Source organism: Thamnophis elegans, chromosome 12 (genome assembly GCF_009769535.1).
Source record: "Thamnophis elegans isolate rThaEle1 chromosome 12, rThaEle1.pri, whole genome shotgun sequence".
NCBI classification, from domain to species: domain Eukaryota; kingdom Metazoa; phylum Chordata; class Lepidosauria; order Squamata; family Colubridae; genus Thamnophis; species Thamnophis elegans.
Window position 1 is genome coordinate 58,807,596 of NC_045552.1, and position 18,800 is coordinate 58,826,395.

The following is an 18,800-nucleotide window of genomic DNA, read 5'->3' on the forward strand; positions in this document are numbered from 1 at the left end:
GGGCGCTGAGGGAGGGAGGGGAGCGGGGAAGTCATCCCTTCACCTGAGCCCCTCCGTCCATCCTTCCTCACCTCACACGAGAGCCGCCCGGCCCGAAGTCGAAAGTTGCGCCTTTTTCGAGCCGGCCCTTCCTTTCCTTTGGGCGGGGGGGGGGCGATGGGGGAGGGGAAGGAGGGATGGGGGAGGGGGGGATGGAAGAGTCCAAGGTCTCTGAGGAAAACCCCCTCCGAAAGAGGCAACAGGGGATCCCCCTTTCACCCAGCCCAGGCTTTGGGTTTCTCCGGGCTTTCCTTCTCCCGTCTTCATTGTCGCCTTAGGCCCCGAAGGGAAAAGGGTTTGGGGGGGGGGAGCCCCCGAAGGGTCTCGGGGACACACACAGCCCTCCCCCCCCTCCTTTTCACTTTGGAGAAGTGCTGCACGAGGGGGAGCAGAGGTGTCTCTCTTGATCCTCTCTTGAAAAGGATGGAGCTTTGGCTTCCCAGAAGAGAGCTTATACAGGTGTGCGTGTTTCTGTGTGTAGGCAATTTATGCATGCATTTGCATATATATATATATATACATATATACATATATATATATATATATATATATATATATATATGTGTGTGTGTGTGTGTGTGTGTATGTGTATGTGTATGTGTATGTGTATATGTTATATTTATGCTGATAAATAAATAAAGGGAGACTAGTATAGATCTATTTCAAGCTATTTAGCTCTCATCAGCTAGCCATATCCTTACTGGGATTCGAATCTGTGCTCTATTGCCTCCCAGGCAGGGAGTTAACCATTTGAGCTACAGAGAACGACTCCTTTTATCAGCCAGCCAGGGTGGGAGGTATATACTTAAAGTCACAACCCCTGGTATGCCCAAGTATGGGAGGAAGGTCACACTTCCACTCTCTGTCATTAGGCTCGTCACAAGAGTCCATCCAGACAGAAACCCAATATTTTTTACTGTTGCCTTTTTTGTTACATTTGTTATATTTATGCTGATAAATAAATAAATAAAGGGAGACTAGTATAGATCTATTTCAAGCTATTTAGCTCTCATCAGCTAGCCATACCCAAGTATGTATATATATACACAAATAAAACACACACACACACACATATATATATATGAGTGTGTCTGTCTATAAACACAACTATACATAGATATGCATATATTTATACATACATGTATGTGTGTGTGTGTATATATATATGTATGTGTGTTTGTGTGTGTGTGTGTGTGTTATATTTGTGCTGATAAATAAATAAAGGGAGACTATTATAGATCTATTTCAAGCTTTTTAGCTCTCATCAGCTAGCCATACCCTTGCTGGGAATTTGAGGATATGTACATATGCATCTACACATGCATATATGCACATGCTGATAAAGGAGGAGAACCTTGTGGCTTAGTGGTTAACACAACTGCTTAATATGTAATACAGCACAGGTTCAAATCCCAGTAAGGGTATGGCTAGCTGATGAGAGCTAAATAGCTTGAAATAGATCTATACTAGTCTCCCTTTATTTATTTATCAGCACAAATGCAACACACACACACATAATCTACACACGCACCTACACACACACACACACACACACACACACATTTGTGTGAACAATGTGTGTGTGTGTATATATATATGTGTGTGTGTATGCATATACACATGCACACATGCATTATATATATAGGTATATACATGGATATGCATATACCCACATGCATTTTATACATAGAATAGAAGGGACCCTGGTGGTCTTCCTAGTCCAGCCCCCTGCTTAGGCAGGAAAACTTACACCATTTCACATACCTATGTATGTATGCACATGCACAAATATAAGCATCTATATATAAGCATACATGTATAAATAAAATACATATTTACCATGTCCATAATGAAAGTGGATGCATTGCTCCCACTCTTGGTTCCCAAGTTGTTGGGCTGGAATTTTCAAATTGTGGGGTTTTTTTTCCAAGATAAATCACTTTGATTTTTGCAGGTAGACAGGGAGGGTGTTGGGGACCCCCCCCCCTTTTCCAGGGTCCTGGGACCCTGCCTTGAACACAAGTATACAGCATCTTGATGGAGATGAAAAGAGTGGGGTGGGGTCATCTGGAGGGAGGTTGCAGGTTGAGAAAACCCTTGGGAAGATCCATCTGAAGCATCTAAATTGAATGAATAGTGATAATTATAATAATGAATAAAATAAATGAAATACCCTAGTCATTCAGATCTGTTCCTTTGAGAGGGGCAGCAGTGTAAATTAAAATAAATAAATTAATTACATTCTATCAAGAACAGGGGAAACAGTTTGTGTGATGGTCCATCTGAATTGCTTTCAGTTAGTTGAAAACTTCATCCTTTTTAAAAAGGATCACCAAAGCCAAACTTACTTTTAGTTATGTGCCCTCAAGTCTGTGTTGAATCTTATCAACCACGTCTAGCTTATTTTCTGCTGAGGCAGGTAAGCCTCATCAAGTTTTTAAAAAGGCTCTGCCATTGGATTCTAATGTGCATACTTTTGTAGTGATTTTTCACAAATTTTGATCATTTTTTTCACTTATTCTCCCATACTTTAACATAAGATGTAAAGCTCCAAGTATCTTTAGTTGCTCATTAAGCAGGCTTAAGTCATAGGGTTAAGATATAAGAAAAAAGGAAATAAATTTGACCAGTCCAAGTGTAATTTGCAGATTAAATCAATAATGGAAACTATCATAAGCATATTTTATCAATTCATCTAATAAGCAAATAATTATGTTAACAAAGAAATAAATGCATGAATAAAGCATCATTTATGGTGTGTGCATGCATTCATGCATAGAAGTTCAAGATAATCTTGATTTGTTCTTTCAGAAATATGATGAATTTTAATTTTAAACCTGCTAGATTTGTGCATACTTTACAACATCAAGTTGCAGTATTGAAAATAGTTTTCTACTCCTAGTATAACTGAAACATAAAGAACAGCTCCTTCTGTAGTATGCATTTGTTACTTGGGCATTGCATGGTATTTCTACCCTTATAGTATCTTGGTAACCTTGTTTTCAGACTTGGCTCTAAATTTGCAATAACTGTCTTTTTAAATGGTTTATTTTATTTTTAGGTTTCAGAGTTTAACATCTGACCTAACAAGCAGTTCAGATTAAAATTGCATCACCTACTGAATTTTCCATTAAAACAAGAGGTTCTCAAACTTTGTGATGCCACCAGAGGGTTATATAGGCAAAGTGAAAAAGTCCGGAAGAAGTTTTGACAACATTCCCACTGTCCTTGTAAGGTTTGTGAGTGTGATCTGCCAACACTCAGCTGCTTGAAATCTCCCTGGGGATCCTAATCCAGAGTTTGAGAATCCCTGAATGAAAGAATGAAATGGAGAGAAATCAGTTCTGTTTCGGTTCGCATGTATCAAGACAGCTGTGTTTTGTTAGTAAGACAGTGAATCCTATCAGACTAAACAGCTGATGACTTTCTTTGTTTCTACTGCTTAGGTTACCACAACTAAATTTTGTGCTGGAGCAGCTAGTTTGATTATATATATTTTTGACAGATTTAAATGCAATACTCTTACCCCATATACATCAATAGACTAACATCAGTGGATCTTAATTTTCAGGTTAATACATTTAATGTCAGGGTTTGAAAAAAATGCCAGCATAGCCAAGTAGGTTATCCTTACCTCAAAAAGATATGCGTGTACGTTCAGCATTGTAATTTGTAGTAACTACCATTAAACTTAGTGTGGCTTTGTACCCTGAAGCAGCAGAAGAATTTTAGTACAAGGAGAATAGCATAACAGTATTTTACTTTTGAAGAAGTACATTGAAACCGTTTTGTCTCATATTATAGCTCCCTGTGTGAATTTTATATTGTTTTTTTTTTACCCAGCCAGTGTGAAATCAGGATGTGATAGTTGCCTCATTGCAAAACCTACACTTCCACTATGGCAGTCTAGTACTTTTGAAGAAAAATATATTAGGGCTATTTCATCAAAATCTTTTGCCTTGTGATTTAAACTTGGCTCAAAATGTAGTGCATTTGAGTGTATTTTTTCTCTAGCACCTCACAGTCCAATTTCAATCTTTACTTGCTTATGATGACCTTAGTTCTATGACCTACAGCAGGCCTAGATTTTCAGCCTAGAGTAACAGCTGGTACATCCATGTCCATGACATATATGTTTTCTGACACCTTTAATCTATCCCATAAGTAGCCGGTTGGTTTATATGGATGGATCGCTCCTCTCCCCATCTTGCTTTGCCAATATAGTATATTTAGAATGAATATTTAAAGTGGCCCTCTTGTGGTTAGAGAGGTATCAATAATAGATTAATATATCATTTGTGATTAAATCTAACTTCTTTGTTTCAGGCATTTGTGAAAGATGTCCATGAAGATTCAATAACTGTTGCATTTGAGAATAAGTAAGTATTATTCTGGAATTGACCTTACAAAGATTTAGCCATTTGAAAGTGCGATGCTGAGCAAATTTAGGTTTTGAATATGTCAGTCTTGCACATTTATATTTTTTCCTCCTGAATCAGGTTGCTTGATAAATAAATCCTTTCTTTGATTCTTGGAAGCAATCTGGTCAGGGCAGTGTTGAGAATAAATGCATAATTATTTCCTTTTTACCCTCTCCATCCTGGTGGAGTCATCTTGAGGAGCTGCATACATTGAAAATCTCCTCTCTTTGTAGCCATCTTCCATTAACGTTGTGCCTACCAAAACTTGCCTAAGCTTCTGTATCTTAGTTACTCGCAGGATGAGCAACCTACCTTCATGTTTATATCCCAAAGAATAACCAGAAAGTTTCACATGGGGTGAAAGTGCAGTGAGCAGCAATTCTTTTTCAAGAGAGCTGACTTCAGTACTTGCGCTGTAAATCCTTATATTGTTAAAACACTGTCCCAATCTTAATAATAAACTCAGGTTGCAACTTAGTTCTTATTTGGAAAAGATACTCTGGTTTATTTTATTTTTGTAACAATATATTTCACCATTTCTCTGCTGGGCACTGGAAAAGTACAGTCCTCCCCCGTTGCAAGTCCCATTTTTATTTGTGCTAAGCACAAAGGACTACATGGGGTTCTACATTCTTTCCCCACCTTCTGACTCACTTAACTGTATGGAGTTCCATACACTCGCTTATATGCCATTGTCTATCAGCTGTGATTACTGAGGAAGTGCTTTAAATCCAAGGCTGACCTAGCTGTGTGTTTATTCAGTTTCCCCCAGTTATCTGTGCTTAGTCCCTGGGAAATAATTTTAGATTGTCCATCTTTCATGAATTGGCGTACTTTTTTTTTTTGTTTTACTCACACCTGTTACTTTTTAATAGCTTAGGGTTTTTTATTGTGTATTTTAGCTGGCAGCCAGAGAGACAGATTCCATTCCACGATGTCAGGTTCCCTCCACCTACAGGGTACAATAAAGATATAAATGAAAGTGATGAAGTTGAGGTAAGACCCATTTTAATCTTACATTTTGGACATGGGTGAAACAGCAATAAGATTTGCCTTTCAGGAGAAAATATTTGCAATAGTCTTGGGGTGCTTCTTTCTGTTTCTTTTTTCTCAAACATTTTCTTGGATGCTCTTGTTCAATCACAGGGGACAAATATTTAGCATTAGATAATGTTTTGGACTCAGACACATCATCACAACTTAAGAGCAGAGTGTGGCACTGGCTACACAAAACGTTGCACCTGAATCATGCAGCCTAAATAGGTGTGGTGCCAATATTAAGGCCCCTTAATTTAATTATACTTTAGTTTCCTCTAATGGCAATGGATGGGATGGGCTAGCATGTTTAATAAGGAAGCTTGAAATTCTTACACAAGAATACGATTCTCTAGAATAAATGTAAAGGTACTTTAAAAGATTCCTTTTTTAAAAAAGACAGAAATTCCAGTTTAAGTTCTTTATTGTAACACTCTGTATATTTTTGTATCCAGACATGATTGCATGAAAATCAAAGGGTTGGAGATTCTTCCTCCTCTCCCCTCAATTTCTCTGAGGTCTGGCCAGGTTCTCTTTTACAGCATGCATGGACTTAATGCTTGTACTAACTATTGCCATTGGCAATTTCTATACAACTCACATCCTGAGTTGGCCAAGCACTTCTTAGTGAGTGGAGTTGAGTTGAGTTGAGTTTATTATATTTCTATGCCGCCCTATTCCCCGGAGGGGACTCAGGGCGGCTCACAACCAAGTTCTCCTTGATCTCATGAGGAGCCTCACAAGAATGCTTCTTAAATATTATTTCTTCTACTGGCTTTACTCAGAAAGCAGAGATTATGCTGAGCATGGAGAAATTGTGGGAAATTGATAGGAATAGAATAGAAGAGTTGGAAGGCATCTTGGAGGTCTTCTAGTCCAATCCTCTGCTTAGGCAGGAAACCCTAAACCACTTCAGACAGATAGTAATCCAACATCTTCTTAAAAGCTTCCAATGTTGGAGCATTCACAACTTCTAGAGGCAAGTTGTTCCACTAGTTAATTGTTCTAACTGTCAAGAAATTTGCCCTTAGTTCTAAGTTGCTTCTCTCCTTCATTAGTTTCCACCCATTGGTGGAATGGGTGAATTCTGTATTGAACAGGGATTTCTTCGTTGTTCACATTTTGTACCCAGTTTAGAAAACCCATTTAGTTTGTGTACATTAAACGAATCTGAAACTTGTGCAAATCCTTCAAGCTTCTAGTGGACAAAATCATTTGAACTTTTAACATTTGATTTGGAAAATTACAATGCAAGTATTCTGCGTATATTACCATCTCATTTTTTTTACTGAATATTTGGAGGTTGGACTGGCCAGTCCTAACAATTTCACTTTCTCCATGTGTTTTCATTGAGCATAAGTAAAGAAAAGAAGTTTAATATACCTACTGACATGGTTTTGAAGTGGCCCAGTGTTACAAATCAGAGTAAACGTACAACTATATGGAAGGCTTTATAAGGCTCGGATAGCAATAGGAAAGTGCCAGCTTCCATTTCTGCCATGTACGATTGGCCAATAGAAAAACAACTTGCCAGATTAAGATTGTTCCAAGCATTTATTTCCTGCTTTCTGAAGAGCTTGGGGTGGTGTACTTGGGTGTCCCTCCTCATTTTAGCTTCACAATCCTGGGAAGATACGTTTGGCCTAAGGAAAATTGAATAGCCAAAAACCAAGTGAACGCCATGGTCGTGTGATCTGAACCAACACTTGATCGCACCAGCGGTTTATTGAGATCTGAGCCTGGGAAATGTAACAAATCAGGATTATTGCTGGATGTTTCATTTTAAAACCAATGTTATAGTGTGATGATGGCATTAGGATTGCACTGTGCTATTTCTCCACCAGGTGACAACATTTTATTGTGTAACAATGCAATGTTTTATACTGTGATTTCATTTAGGTTTATTCCAGGGCTAACGAAAAGGAACCATGTTGCTGGTGGCTGGCTAAAGTGAGAATGATAAAGGGTGAGGTAGGAATATATATATATATATATACATATTTAATATTTTGCTCTTCTTCCAAGCATCTCTGTTTTAAATTGCTGTGGGTTTCTCTTTTAGTTTTACTAGATTCTAAATGTATAGTTAAATCTTCAGTTTAAGAAACCTTTAGTTTAGTAGACTTTGGATGCAATGGGGAAATCTTTCTGTATGCTCTGTGCATCTGTATCTGTAAAATCCGTTTCCCCTTTTTTATGTATGTGAAATGCAGGAAATATATGTGCCTCTATTCCCATTTGCCATTTCATATATGGGTAAAATTCCGTTTGGATTTAATGGAGTAGCGGCTTTCATAAATCCTTCTTTCATTAGTCAATTAAATCAGGGTTTTACTGTAACAAATATTGAAATGAAAAGTAAGCAGTGGGGCCTTCAAATATGAAATGTAATCTTCAAAACATCACTACCTACTTATACAGTGTCTTGGACAATTTGTTCTTTTCCATTAGTTTTATGTAATAGAATATGCTGCTTGTGATGCTACCTACAATGAAATTGTCACAATTGAGCGTTTGAGATCTGTCAATCCTAACAAACCTGCAACCAAGGATACATTTCATAAGATTAAGCTTGATGTACCTGAAGATTTAAGGCAGATGTAAGTGCAACGTTATTCTGTGTATATTCTTAAGATGGATATTTCATTCCCCCCCCCCCCCCAATAAGATACTTACGAAGTATTTAGTTCTTTTCAGTGCATTACAACTTTGCATTTAATTAAAATATTTTAAAGATGGATGTTTTTCAGTGAAAAAGAAGAATTAAGCTGCAATTTAATTGCTATGTAGTTACATGAATGAAACCAAATGAAAATATATAAATATAAACGTTAATTCCCAGAAGCAGTTTGTGAATCATTTCTGCGTGATTCAGTTTGAAATGGGTCACAGTAGGGCCACCATGACCCTCTAAACTATATGGGATTGTATTTGTTATTGTTGAGGTTCTGTGGAAAAAGTAACAGCACAATCTCTAATCATGGGTCTAAATTGTTGTTTTAGGTGTGCTAAAGAATCTGCACACAAAGATTTCAAAAAGGCAGTTGGGGCATTTTCTGTAACAAATGATCCTGAGGCCCATCAACTTATCATTTTGGTAAGTTCCTTTTGGATAGATGGAGTTGAATTCTAATGTTCTGCTTTGCAATAAAATTAATCAAGATTTTTTTCCCCTCTTTAATTCTTTAGTCTATTAATGAAGTAACAACAAAACGTGCAAATATGTTAATTGATATGCACTTTCGAAGTCTTCGAACCAAATTATCCTTGATAATGAGAAATGAAGAAGCAAGCAAACAACTGGAGGTAAAAGTTGCAATCATTTTTAATAGATGTAGCCACCTTGCTGCCAAAGCAAAGAAACTTGACGTTTCACAGTTAACATAAACATCAGCAAATCATTCTGTGAGGCAACCTTCTCCGAGATGTTCTGAATCATCCCATAGTTCTGGATGATGGGATGTGCTTTCCATTTGGGGAAGTTAGAGTTTTTCATGTCGATATACTATTTTAACCTGCAGGTATGGTATTGTGTTTATCGGGAAGCCTGAGTGTTCTAGAAAACTAGCTCTAGCTTGAATAACGATCTTACTTCCATCGTTATCTTCACTATTACCCTAACTTTTCAGGTGAATTTATAAATTTTCCTTAACGTGGGTGTTTTATAAAGAACCAACATTCCTAGATTTCTGAACAATAATCACATTGGCTAGGCAATTTTGGAGATTAAATCCACATATCTGGTGGGCGCCTATATTAGGGAAGGTATTTCTGTCCAAGAATCCATATAATTTCACCCCCAGGTGAATATTTGAGATAAATTCAGTGCATGTAGTGAAAGTATCAGTTGTGAACAATGATTATACTTATCAGTGTCATTTGATGTAATTGCTTGGTAGTTGCTAAGAAATTCCCAAATAATAAGAGAGAACACCCTATGCCAGCGGTAGTCAACCTGGTCCCTACTGCCCACTAGTGGGGGTTCCAGCTTTCATGGTGGGCAGTGGGGGTTTGCTGTAACTCTGCTTTATAAATTTTATAAAGTAAAGTTACTTCCCTACTTTATAAATCACCATTACTGTGGAACCGGTGGGCGGTTAGAAAATTTTACTACTAACAGAGATACAAAAGTGGGCGGTAGGTATAAAAAGGTTGACTACCCCCTGCCCTATGCTCTAGCTTCTTCTTTTTTTTTTTTAAAGTGACTCCTTGTGCCTTCATATCAAAGTTTTATGTGCAACCCGGAATGTTTTCCTTTTCCTTCCAGAGCTCAAGGCAGCTTGCTTCAAGATTTCACGAGCAGTTTGTTGTACGTGAAGATCTGATGGGCCTGGCAATTGGCACTCACGGAGCTAACATCCAGCAAGCCCGGAAGGTACCAGGGGTGACAGCAATTGATCTTGATGAAGACACTTGTACATTCCATATTTATGGGGAGGTGAGTTGCATTTCCGAAGCTACTTTCATTGAAATATCCCCAACTCTGAGCCACTGCAGTGTTTCAAAACACACATACATTTTCCGTAGGATCAAGATGCAGTGAAGAAGGCCAGAAGTTACCTTGAGTTTGCTGAGGATGTCATCCAGGTCCCAAGAAACTTAGTAGGTAAGTCAGTCAGAAGGTGTGTTTGAAACCTGATTATTTTAGAACTAAAGGCGGGAGGAGAGTTTCGCAGTATGGTTAATCTTAACTTTTTTTCTAACATAAATAGCAATTCTGATCAATTTGGGCTCACTTAAAATGAAGCTTAATAGGACTGTTTTAATACTGATGTACAATAATGTGTCAAACTGGCTATAAGGAACTGTTGAGCCAGGATCATTGCTATTCTGTTTCATATCCTGCAAGTCTGAATTTAATAATCCTTTTTTCTAATGAATTACCGTACTTCACAAAATAAGTTTATTTTCAATCCTGAAAACAAGGATTTGATTTGAATGTCATCCTTGTTTCATAACACCAATTGAGTAAAACCTTTTGACAAGTGAAGTGACTGCGGTAATTGGACACAGATTTCTCCTTGCAATATTGACACTGGAGGTTATTGTCAGACTTAATTAAATCTCATCTTAACGGGCATATCTAGTAATTGGTTTCAATCCATTTTAATAAATATTTCCTGCAATCTGCATGTAGGAAAACAAATTTTCAAACTTGAGTCCTTTTTCAAATAAAGACTCAATGTTTTTAAAGATGCCTATCAAAGGGACATAAGCATCTGGTGTCCTTGTGACAACAGACTTTTTTTATTGATACAGAAATGAAATATTTAAGCATTTGTGGAAGTAACTTTCGGCAGAAGTAACTTGTCCCTTTTTTCCGTAATGTTTCTGATCGGAACAAATGTTTTCCCGTGTTCTTTTTTATAGGAAAGGTTATAGGAAAAAATGGAAAACTCATTCAAGAGATAGTGGATAAATCTGGAGTTGTGAGAGTGCGAATTGAGGCTGAAAATGATAAAAATATTCCACAGGAAGAGGTAAGGGGCATTTGTAATATTTCACGTTTGATGCAGAAAAGCATATTTTCCATAACCGTCAACATTTTTATTGTAACCCAGTTCAGGGAGATGCTTAATTGTTTTGCCTTTTGTAATATTAGCTAAGTAGCTAGACCTCTTGGATCTTTGTAAAGGAGCTAAACTGATTCTGTTCCTCAAAATGTTAAGCCACATTCTCTAATATTCAGATGTGCCACTTCAAAAAGTCTGTCCATTGTCTCATCACGTGCATTATGCATAAAAACTTTTTATTTCCGGATTGGAGGTTTTATTGCAGTTTATCATAGATCAGTGCGGGAGTTGTGTATTAGTATAAATTAAAATCTAGGCTGGATTTCTTAGGAGATAATTTCTCCGCCACATCCTGAGGACCATATATTGCCCTGTTTCGAGGTCTGATGAAGTGAAGAAGAACTGCATTTGCATGCTTACTTAAAACATTGCCATTAAATGTTTAATGAGATTACAGGTAGTCCTCAACCTACGACCACAATTGAGCCAGAAATTTATGTTGCTTAGTGAGAAATTTGTGGTGAGTTTTGTCTCATTTTATGACTTTTTCTTGCCACGTTTGTTAAGTGAACCACTGCAGTTGTTAAATTAGTAACACAGTAGTTAAGTGAATCTGGCTTCCCCATTGACTTGGCTTGTCAGAAGGTCACAAAAGAGTATCACTGAAACCGTCATAAATACGAGTCAGTTGCCAAGAGGTGGAATGTAAGCCACATGACCGTGGCCATGCTGCAGCGATCACAAATGTGAAAAATGGTCCCAAGTCACTTTTTTTCAGTGCTGTTGTAACTTTACTAAGTTACCGAAGGACCTGTTGTAAGTCAGGGACTACCTGTGCATTGAGTGCTGGTTCCTAGAGTGGCGTGGATGGTGTCCTGCAAGCCATTTGATTCTAGGTTTGCTTTCTAGGGAATGGTCCCGTTTGTCTTCGTGGGAACCAAGGACAGTATCACAAACGCCACCGTTCTTTTGGATTACCACCTCAATTATTTAAAGGTGAGCGTTCCACTGGCTTACCTGGCTTCCAGGTGTTACATAACTTCATTTAACCCTTTCGTTATTTCTACTAGAGTGGTGCGGTGGCCTAGAGGCGGAGCTCTCGCCTCACAATCAGGAGGCTGTGAGTCCGATCCCAGGTAGAGGCAGATATTTCTCTCTCTGGGCACCATGAGAATATATTATCTGCTGAACGAAGCTCCGCACTGGCGTCAGGAAGGGCGTCCGGCCATTAAAACGCTCTGCTTAGCTCCATTCCGTTGCCCAGGCTCCACCCACCAAGGGATTATGGGGTCGTTAAATGACGACGATTAATCCTCACCGTTTGTGTTCATTCCTAAATGAATTCCTGTGCCTTCAAAGCAAAGCAAGACTCATGGCAATCCTTAGAATAACCGCAGCTTCTGGCCAATTGCCTCTTTTCCTCCTCAGGAAGTGGATCAGCTCCGTCTGGAGAGGTTGCAGATTGACGAACAGCTTCGACAGATCGGGGCCACATCAAGGCCACCGCCTAATCGCCCTGATAAAGAGAAGGTGTACATGGCTGACGACGGTCCCGGTCTCGGAAGGGGTGGCCGGCCTTACAGGAACCGAGGCCACAGCAGGCGTGGCCCAGGCTATGCTTCAGGTGGGTAGCTTGGAAGACTTTGTTCTGGAGAGGCCTGAAGTTCTGGAATTCTTAAAAACGGGGAGGCTGAGCCGATCTGAAGACGCCAGTGAGCGATAAAAGATGAAAAGTGATTTCTGCGGCTCCTTCCATGCTTGCTACCTGGCACATTTAATTTCGGTTTATCCCAAATATCCCGTGAATCTTTGCTACCCCATACTTGAGAGACCGCCTACTGCCAATTACCTCCACACGACCTATTAGATCTCACCGGCTAGGCCTCCTCCGAGTTCCATCTGCCGGTCAATGTCGACTGGCAACTACGCGGAGGAGAGCCTTCTCGGTGGCAGCTCCGACCCTGTGGAACGATCTCCCCGTGGAAATTCGTACCCTCACCACCCTCCAGACCTTCCGCACAGCCCTCAGAACCTGGCTATCCCGTCAGGCCTGGGGTTAAGACTACAACCCGCCCGAATAGTATGAATGTTGTGTTTTAATTATGTATTTGTCTTATATGTTAAAAGTTTGTCTCCCCCCCCCCCTTTTTTAAAGTTGTAAGCCGCCCTGAGTCCCCCCAGGGAAAAGGGCGGCATATAAATAAACTTTAAATCTAAATCTGGTGGCTTTCAACCGAAGCAATAAAAATATCCAGGTAGTGCCAAAACTTTCAAACGCAACACTTCAGTCGTAACAATACCATATTTTTTTCCCCCCACTGTAAAATAATTACAACAGGAAACTGGTTTCAGCTGGTAGTTGCTTTGGGGTGGTTTTTCTAAAACCTCATAAAAAATGGCCTGTGGTATGTCTTGGTTTTTTCAAACTCTTCGATAGGCACTAACTCTGAAGCATCCAATGCTTCTGAAACAGAGTCTGATCACAGGGACGAGCTTAGCGACTGGTCCTTAGCCCCAGCGGAAGAAGAGCGAGACAGCTACCTGCGCAGAGGGGATGGGCGAAGGCGCGGAGGAGGCGCGCGTGGCCAAGGCGGAAGAGGCCGGGGAGGGTTCAAAGGTAAGATCTCCAGCCCAGGTGGGTTTTGCATCGACCTTTTGGGATCTCTCTGAAATAGACACCTGCTCACTCTTAAGATCGCCAGCAGCGTTTTAATAGAGGAGCAGCCCTTTTAAAAAGGGTGATGCAGGAGAGCATAGAATCCTCAGTCAGACCAGGCAGGTCTTGTCGGGAAAGGGAAGGGTGGTGGCAAGACAACTTGGTTATCTGTAAAGCAGATGGAGCACGTTCAGTCAATCAGAATAGAGCTGGAAGGGGCCTTGGAGGTCTTCTAGTCCAGCCCCCTGCTCAAGCTGGAGACCCTATACCTTTTCAGACATGTGGCTGCCCAGTCTCTTCCTAAAAGCCTCCAGGGATGGAGCAGCCACAACTTATGTTCCACTGGTTAATTTGCGCTCACTGTTGGGAAGTTTCTCCTTAATTCCAGCTTGTTTCTCTCTCTGATCAGTTTCCCACCATAGTTTCTTGTCCTGCCCGTTTTGAAAAATAAGTTGGCCGTCTCCTCTTTGTGGCAGCCCCTCAACTACTTTAGAGCCGAGGTGGCACAGTGGTTAGAGTGTAGCACTGCAGGCTACTTCAGCTGACTGCAGTTCGGCTGTTCAAATCTCACCGGCTCAGGGTTGACTCAGCCTTCCATCTTTCCGAGGTGGGTAAAATGAGGACCCGGATTGTTGTTGGGGGCGATATGCTGACTCTGTAAACCGCTTAGAGAGGGCTGAAAGCCCTATGAAGCGGTATATAAGTCTAACTGCTATTGCTATTGCTACTGGAATGGTGCTATCCTGTCAACTCCAGTGCTTCTTTTCTCTAGACTAGCCAGACTCACAATCTGCAGCCGTTCTTCATACGGTTTAGTCTCCAGGCCTTTGTTCATCTTAGCCGCTCTTCTCTGATTAAGATTGGAAGGCCGAATTGCTGCTGCTCCTACATTTTTACTTTGGTCCTGTAAAATGTCCAGAAATATCGTTGAGGCTTGCTGAGGAGAGTCCACATTTCGGTAGAATGTTTGCTTACCTAATAGCCATGATTAACAACATAACGATTCTTTCTCGGGCTCCTATCCTTCATGAGATAATCTCAGTGGGAATGGATCGCTCTCAAATTATGAAGGAAAGGCAGCATTTCCAATCTTTAGAATGATGCCGTAATAACACTTACAGGCTGACATGTAGTTAGGTTTTTCCCGGGCAGCTTTAAATGTAACATACCGATGAAAAGGGAGGAAAGAAATCCATAGCTAATAGTAATATTTGTATTAGCTTATATACTACCTTCTTTCCCCCAAAATAAGACCCAACTGGAAAATAAGCCCTAGCATGATTTTTCAGGATGCTTATTATGTAATTCCTACCCCCAAAATAAGACCCAGTTTAAGATCATCAACCAGACGGATGCATTCAGTACCGTATTTTCCCGAAAACAAACGGAAAATAAGCCCCTTTGGGGGCAAAAATTAAGACCCAGTCATCTTTTCGGGGAATCACAGCACAATAGCGCCCGAAGGATATTGTTCAAATGGCCAAGAAAAATAAAAACGCAGATAAAGATGGAGAGGCAGCCTCAATCTCTTTAACAAAGTCACTTTCCTAAAGTCCAAATTTGACATGCAGGAAACGAGGACCAGTCAAGGACAGACAACCGTCAGCGCAATTCAAGAGATGCTAAAGGGAGAACAGATGGCTCACTCCAGGTAAGCTTTTGTCTCTTTACTGACACCTAAATGGAACTTGCTTACCTGTGTGGCAGTGGGCTCCCTACATCAGCCTTTAGTTGCCTAGTTTACTATGATTCTGTCCGTGTTCTTAATTTGCCCGCTTTCCCAGAAGGTTAAAGGGAATATTTTAGAATGCAGGTAGTCCTCGAATTACGACCCCCACTTGAGCCCAAAATTTATTGCCAGTAAGTGTGACCTTTGTTGAGTGAGTTTTGCCTCCTTGTACGGCTTGTCTTGTTCGCGGTTGTTACATGAACCTGGCTTCCCCATTGGCTGCTTGTCAGAAAGTTGCAAAGGGGATCACGTGGCCTCAGAACACTGAAACTTGTCATCAATGGCCTGTTGCCAAGCGTCTGGATTTTAATCACGTGGCCGTGGGGATGCTGGGAAGGTCGTAAGTGTGAAAAATGGTTGTAAGTCAACTTTTTCCAGTGCCGTTGTAACTGAACGGTCATTAAACAAACTGTCGTAAATCGAGGACTGCCTGTATTCTGGGCGAAGGGGATCAGTTGAAGTCCTACCGATTCAGATAAAGCCAGCCCATAAAAGTTATTTTAAAGATAATTTCTCTTGTTCATATTGAGCAAAGTAATAACTTAATGCAGTGTTTCTCAACCTTGGCAACTTGAAGATGTCCGGACTTTAACTCCCAGAATTCCCCAGCCAGCGAATGCTGGCTGGGGAATTCTGGGAGTTGAAGTCCAGACATCTTCAAGTTGCCAAGGTTGAGAAACACTGACTTAAATGTATATCGTATATACATTATATTGTGTATGACACACAGTGTATTAAATCCAGCAACTTGGCTATAAAATGCAACCTCGTAACATTCAAATGGCCTCTTAACAAATATATATATTTTCCCAGAGTCTGCTTTACTTGGAAGAGGAGAAAACTATTGTTGTTGTTGTTGTTGTTGTTGTTAATTTTTAAGTCCTCTCCGGCGTCTCTCGGTGGGCGCCCCCTAGTGTCTCCGAGTGGGGTATGCTTTTATGTAACTATAACTTATTTCAGATCAGAATTGACTGCAATAATGAAAGGAGTGTCCACCCTAAAACCTTACAGAATACCTCCAGCGAAGCTAGCCGGCTGCGGACGGGTAAGGACCGTAACCAGAAGAAAGAAAAAACGGACAGCGGAGAAAGTCAGCAACCGTTGGTGAATGGCGTGCCCTAAAACTGCATAGCTCGAGAAGTCGTATTTCCTAAAACTGTTCCAGTAAATCTTATTCCACATTAGAGAAACTTCGTTAGGCCAAAGACAAAAATAGTAGGCAAGAGGGCGGCAGGGCATGAAATATTAAAAAAAAACACAAAAAACACACAAAAAAAAAGTTCTGTTAGCCTTTTTTTAACATCAGCAGTATGCAGTTTTCTTTTTTTTTTTTTCAAAACGAGACATTATACTTGCATTAAAATACCTTGAACTTCTGGAAAAAAAATCAAAAACAAAATGCTTTCAAGTACATATTGCACTTCAAACAATGAAAGAATTCCTTTTGTTTGTTTAAAAAAAAAAAGTACTGAACTGTGCATTGGTATTTCTGTTCAGTTGTACCATTTTAACGCATCTGGTCAAAATCACTGCTAAATTTCAATTTTCAGAATAAATAGTGTTTGCGGTAATCAAATTGGGCTTCTGTTTTCAATCTATTAAAACCTCCTTCTCACTTTAAATAAATAAGTAAAATTGACGCTATGCTTATACGTCCTGTGTCAGTTCAAACACACTTTTCGGTTCACCTTCCCCCCCCCCTCTCCCCCCCTCAAATATTTCGGTGAACCCGGATTTTCTGTGTAACGTAACTAAATTGTCATTTTCATTAGCAAAAAAAAAAAAAAAAGTTGTATGGTATGTGCCTTTTTTATATCTTGGCAGGTAGGAATATTCTCTTTGGAAGCAGAAATCAGGGAAGATTTTGTTGGAAATGCTGAACTCTTGTTTAAGGTTCAGGTGTTACGACCTGCTCAGGGCGCAGGAATCCTCCTTTTAAGAGCTTGGCTCCAGGTCTCCACAGGTACCTGCCCCCTCCTCCTCTCCCCCCACCCACCTCAGGGCCCCCAGCTTCTCTGGGTTGAGCAGGGAGACCTGAACTGGGTCACCTCACCTGGAAGAGCCCACGGTGGGTTCCCACCTGTATCCTCTTCAGGCGGAAACATCTGAATAGGAACTTTAAGTGTACAATATCTATGTAGCAAAACCTCTCCAACAGTTAGTACTTTATTAAAAGAAATGCATGCTTTCCATAATTTTTTCCCCGCGTCAACATCGTTAGGCTGTTTATAAGATAGAAACCTATTTTGCACTGAAGATAATGGCAGATCATGTTACTGAAGTGGTGGCTTCCCCCCCCTCCCCCCTTTCATTTGTTGGTTTACGTTTCCCCCCCCCCCTTTTTAGTCAGGACAGGGGTTTGGGGTTGTTCGTTTTTTTAAAAAAATAAATGCATACTCCCAATTGTGACAATGCAGTTAATGGTTACCAAGGGAACAGACCAGAACTTGTTCATAATGTGTTCCAGCTCTGTGGCCAGAGGACCAATTTTAAAAAGAATAAGGGTTTTTTTTTTGTCGTTGTCGTCTTCATTGTCGTTGTTCACTTCCCCTACGGTTTTGATATTTGAATTCAGATGAGATAGGAAGATGATGGTGTTTTATGCGGCTCTTCGTAAAATTCAGGGATATACTGTACTTTTGACAGCATTGGATACAGATCAATTTTTAAGGTCTCGTTCACCAGTAGTTTAAAAACTTGTAATCGGAGTTGGTGTAAGGTTCAGTTGTCCGTAATTGGGGAGGAGGCATGCTTTCTATTTCCGATCATGAATGAAATTTTACATGCAAAAAATAAAACACAGTAGGATATTTCATTTTGAGCTATTCTGTTTTTATTAAAATTGAACTCCGGTGGGAGTGTTGCTGATTGTGTACAGAATTGTACAAACTGCAGCCCCGGTCTGTGTTTGGTTTTTGTTCGTTTCTGTGCTTTTTCATTTTACCTATTTTTTTTTTAACTTTGCGTACAAGCAAGCATATAAAAATGGCAACAAACTGCACACAACTTAACAAATATTTTTTTTTTAAAAAAAAAGTCTTAAATATTGCCAAACATTAAATGTTGATTTCTAATTATTTATTTTGGGGGAATGTATAGTATTTGAAAACTGAAATTGGTACCTTGCACACATCATCTGTAAGCTGTTTGGTTTAAAATACTGTAGATAATTAACCAAGGTAGAATGACCTTGTAATGTAACTGCTCTTGGGCAATATTCTCTGTACATATTAGCTACAACAGATTGGATTTTATGTTGACATTTGTTTGGTTATAGTGCAATATATTTTGTATGCAAGCAGTTTCAATAAAGTTGGATCTTCCTCTGCTAATGGATGTTGATGCAATCTTTATAAATGATTGCTTTAAACAAATCAACTTGAAGCAGGAACCTGTTTTTTTTTTTT

At 39.8% G+C, this 18,800-nt stretch overlaps 1 protein-coding gene and 1 long non-coding RNA gene across 4 annotated transcripts in view; one reads left to right on the forward strand and one right to left on the reverse strand.

The window, feature by feature from the left end:
- Positions 1 to 595, reverse strand: part of LOC116515300 — a 17,358-nt gene extending 16,763 nt beyond the window's left edge. The window contains exon 1 of the long non-coding RNA XR_004256234.1: positions 72 to 595. This is a non-coding gene — a long non-coding RNA (uncharacterized LOC116515300). The remainder of the gene's footprint in view (positions 1 to 71) is intronic.
- FMR1 (FMRP translational regulator 1) overlaps positions 1 to 18,417 on the forward strand; it is a 19,071-nt gene extending 654 nt beyond the window's left edge. The window contains exons 2-15 of one of the 3 annotated variants that reach the window (XM_032227253.1): positions 4,366 to 4,418; positions 5,363 to 5,456; positions 7,395 to 7,466; positions 7,947 to 8,095; positions 8,499 to 8,592; positions 8,685 to 8,801; positions 9,763 to 9,933; positions 10,023 to 10,101; positions 10,866 to 10,975; positions 11,918 to 12,004; positions 12,437 to 12,632; positions 13,482 to 13,625; positions 15,236 to 15,315; positions 16,354 to 16,515. In XM_032227253.1, the coding sequence (XP_032083144.1) occupies positions 4,366 to 4,418; positions 5,363 to 5,456; positions 7,395 to 7,466; positions 7,947 to 8,095; positions 8,499 to 8,592; positions 8,685 to 8,801; positions 9,763 to 9,933; positions 10,023 to 10,101; positions 10,866 to 10,975; positions 11,918 to 12,004; positions 12,437 to 12,632; positions 13,482 to 13,625; positions 15,236 to 15,315; positions 16,354 to 16,515 (1,608 nt within the window). Of the gene's footprint in view, positions 1 to 4,365; positions 4,419 to 5,362; positions 5,457 to 7,394; positions 7,467 to 7,946; positions 8,096 to 8,498; positions 8,593 to 8,684; positions 8,802 to 9,762; positions 9,934 to 10,022; positions 10,102 to 10,865; positions 10,976 to 11,917; positions 12,005 to 12,436; positions 12,633 to 13,445; positions 13,626 to 15,235; positions 15,316 to 16,353 lie in introns of all 3 variants that reach the window. The other 2 variants (XM_032227252.1, XM_032227254.1) reach the window with 2 other exon arrangements.
- Positions 18,418 to 18,800: the final 383 nt, after the last annotated feature.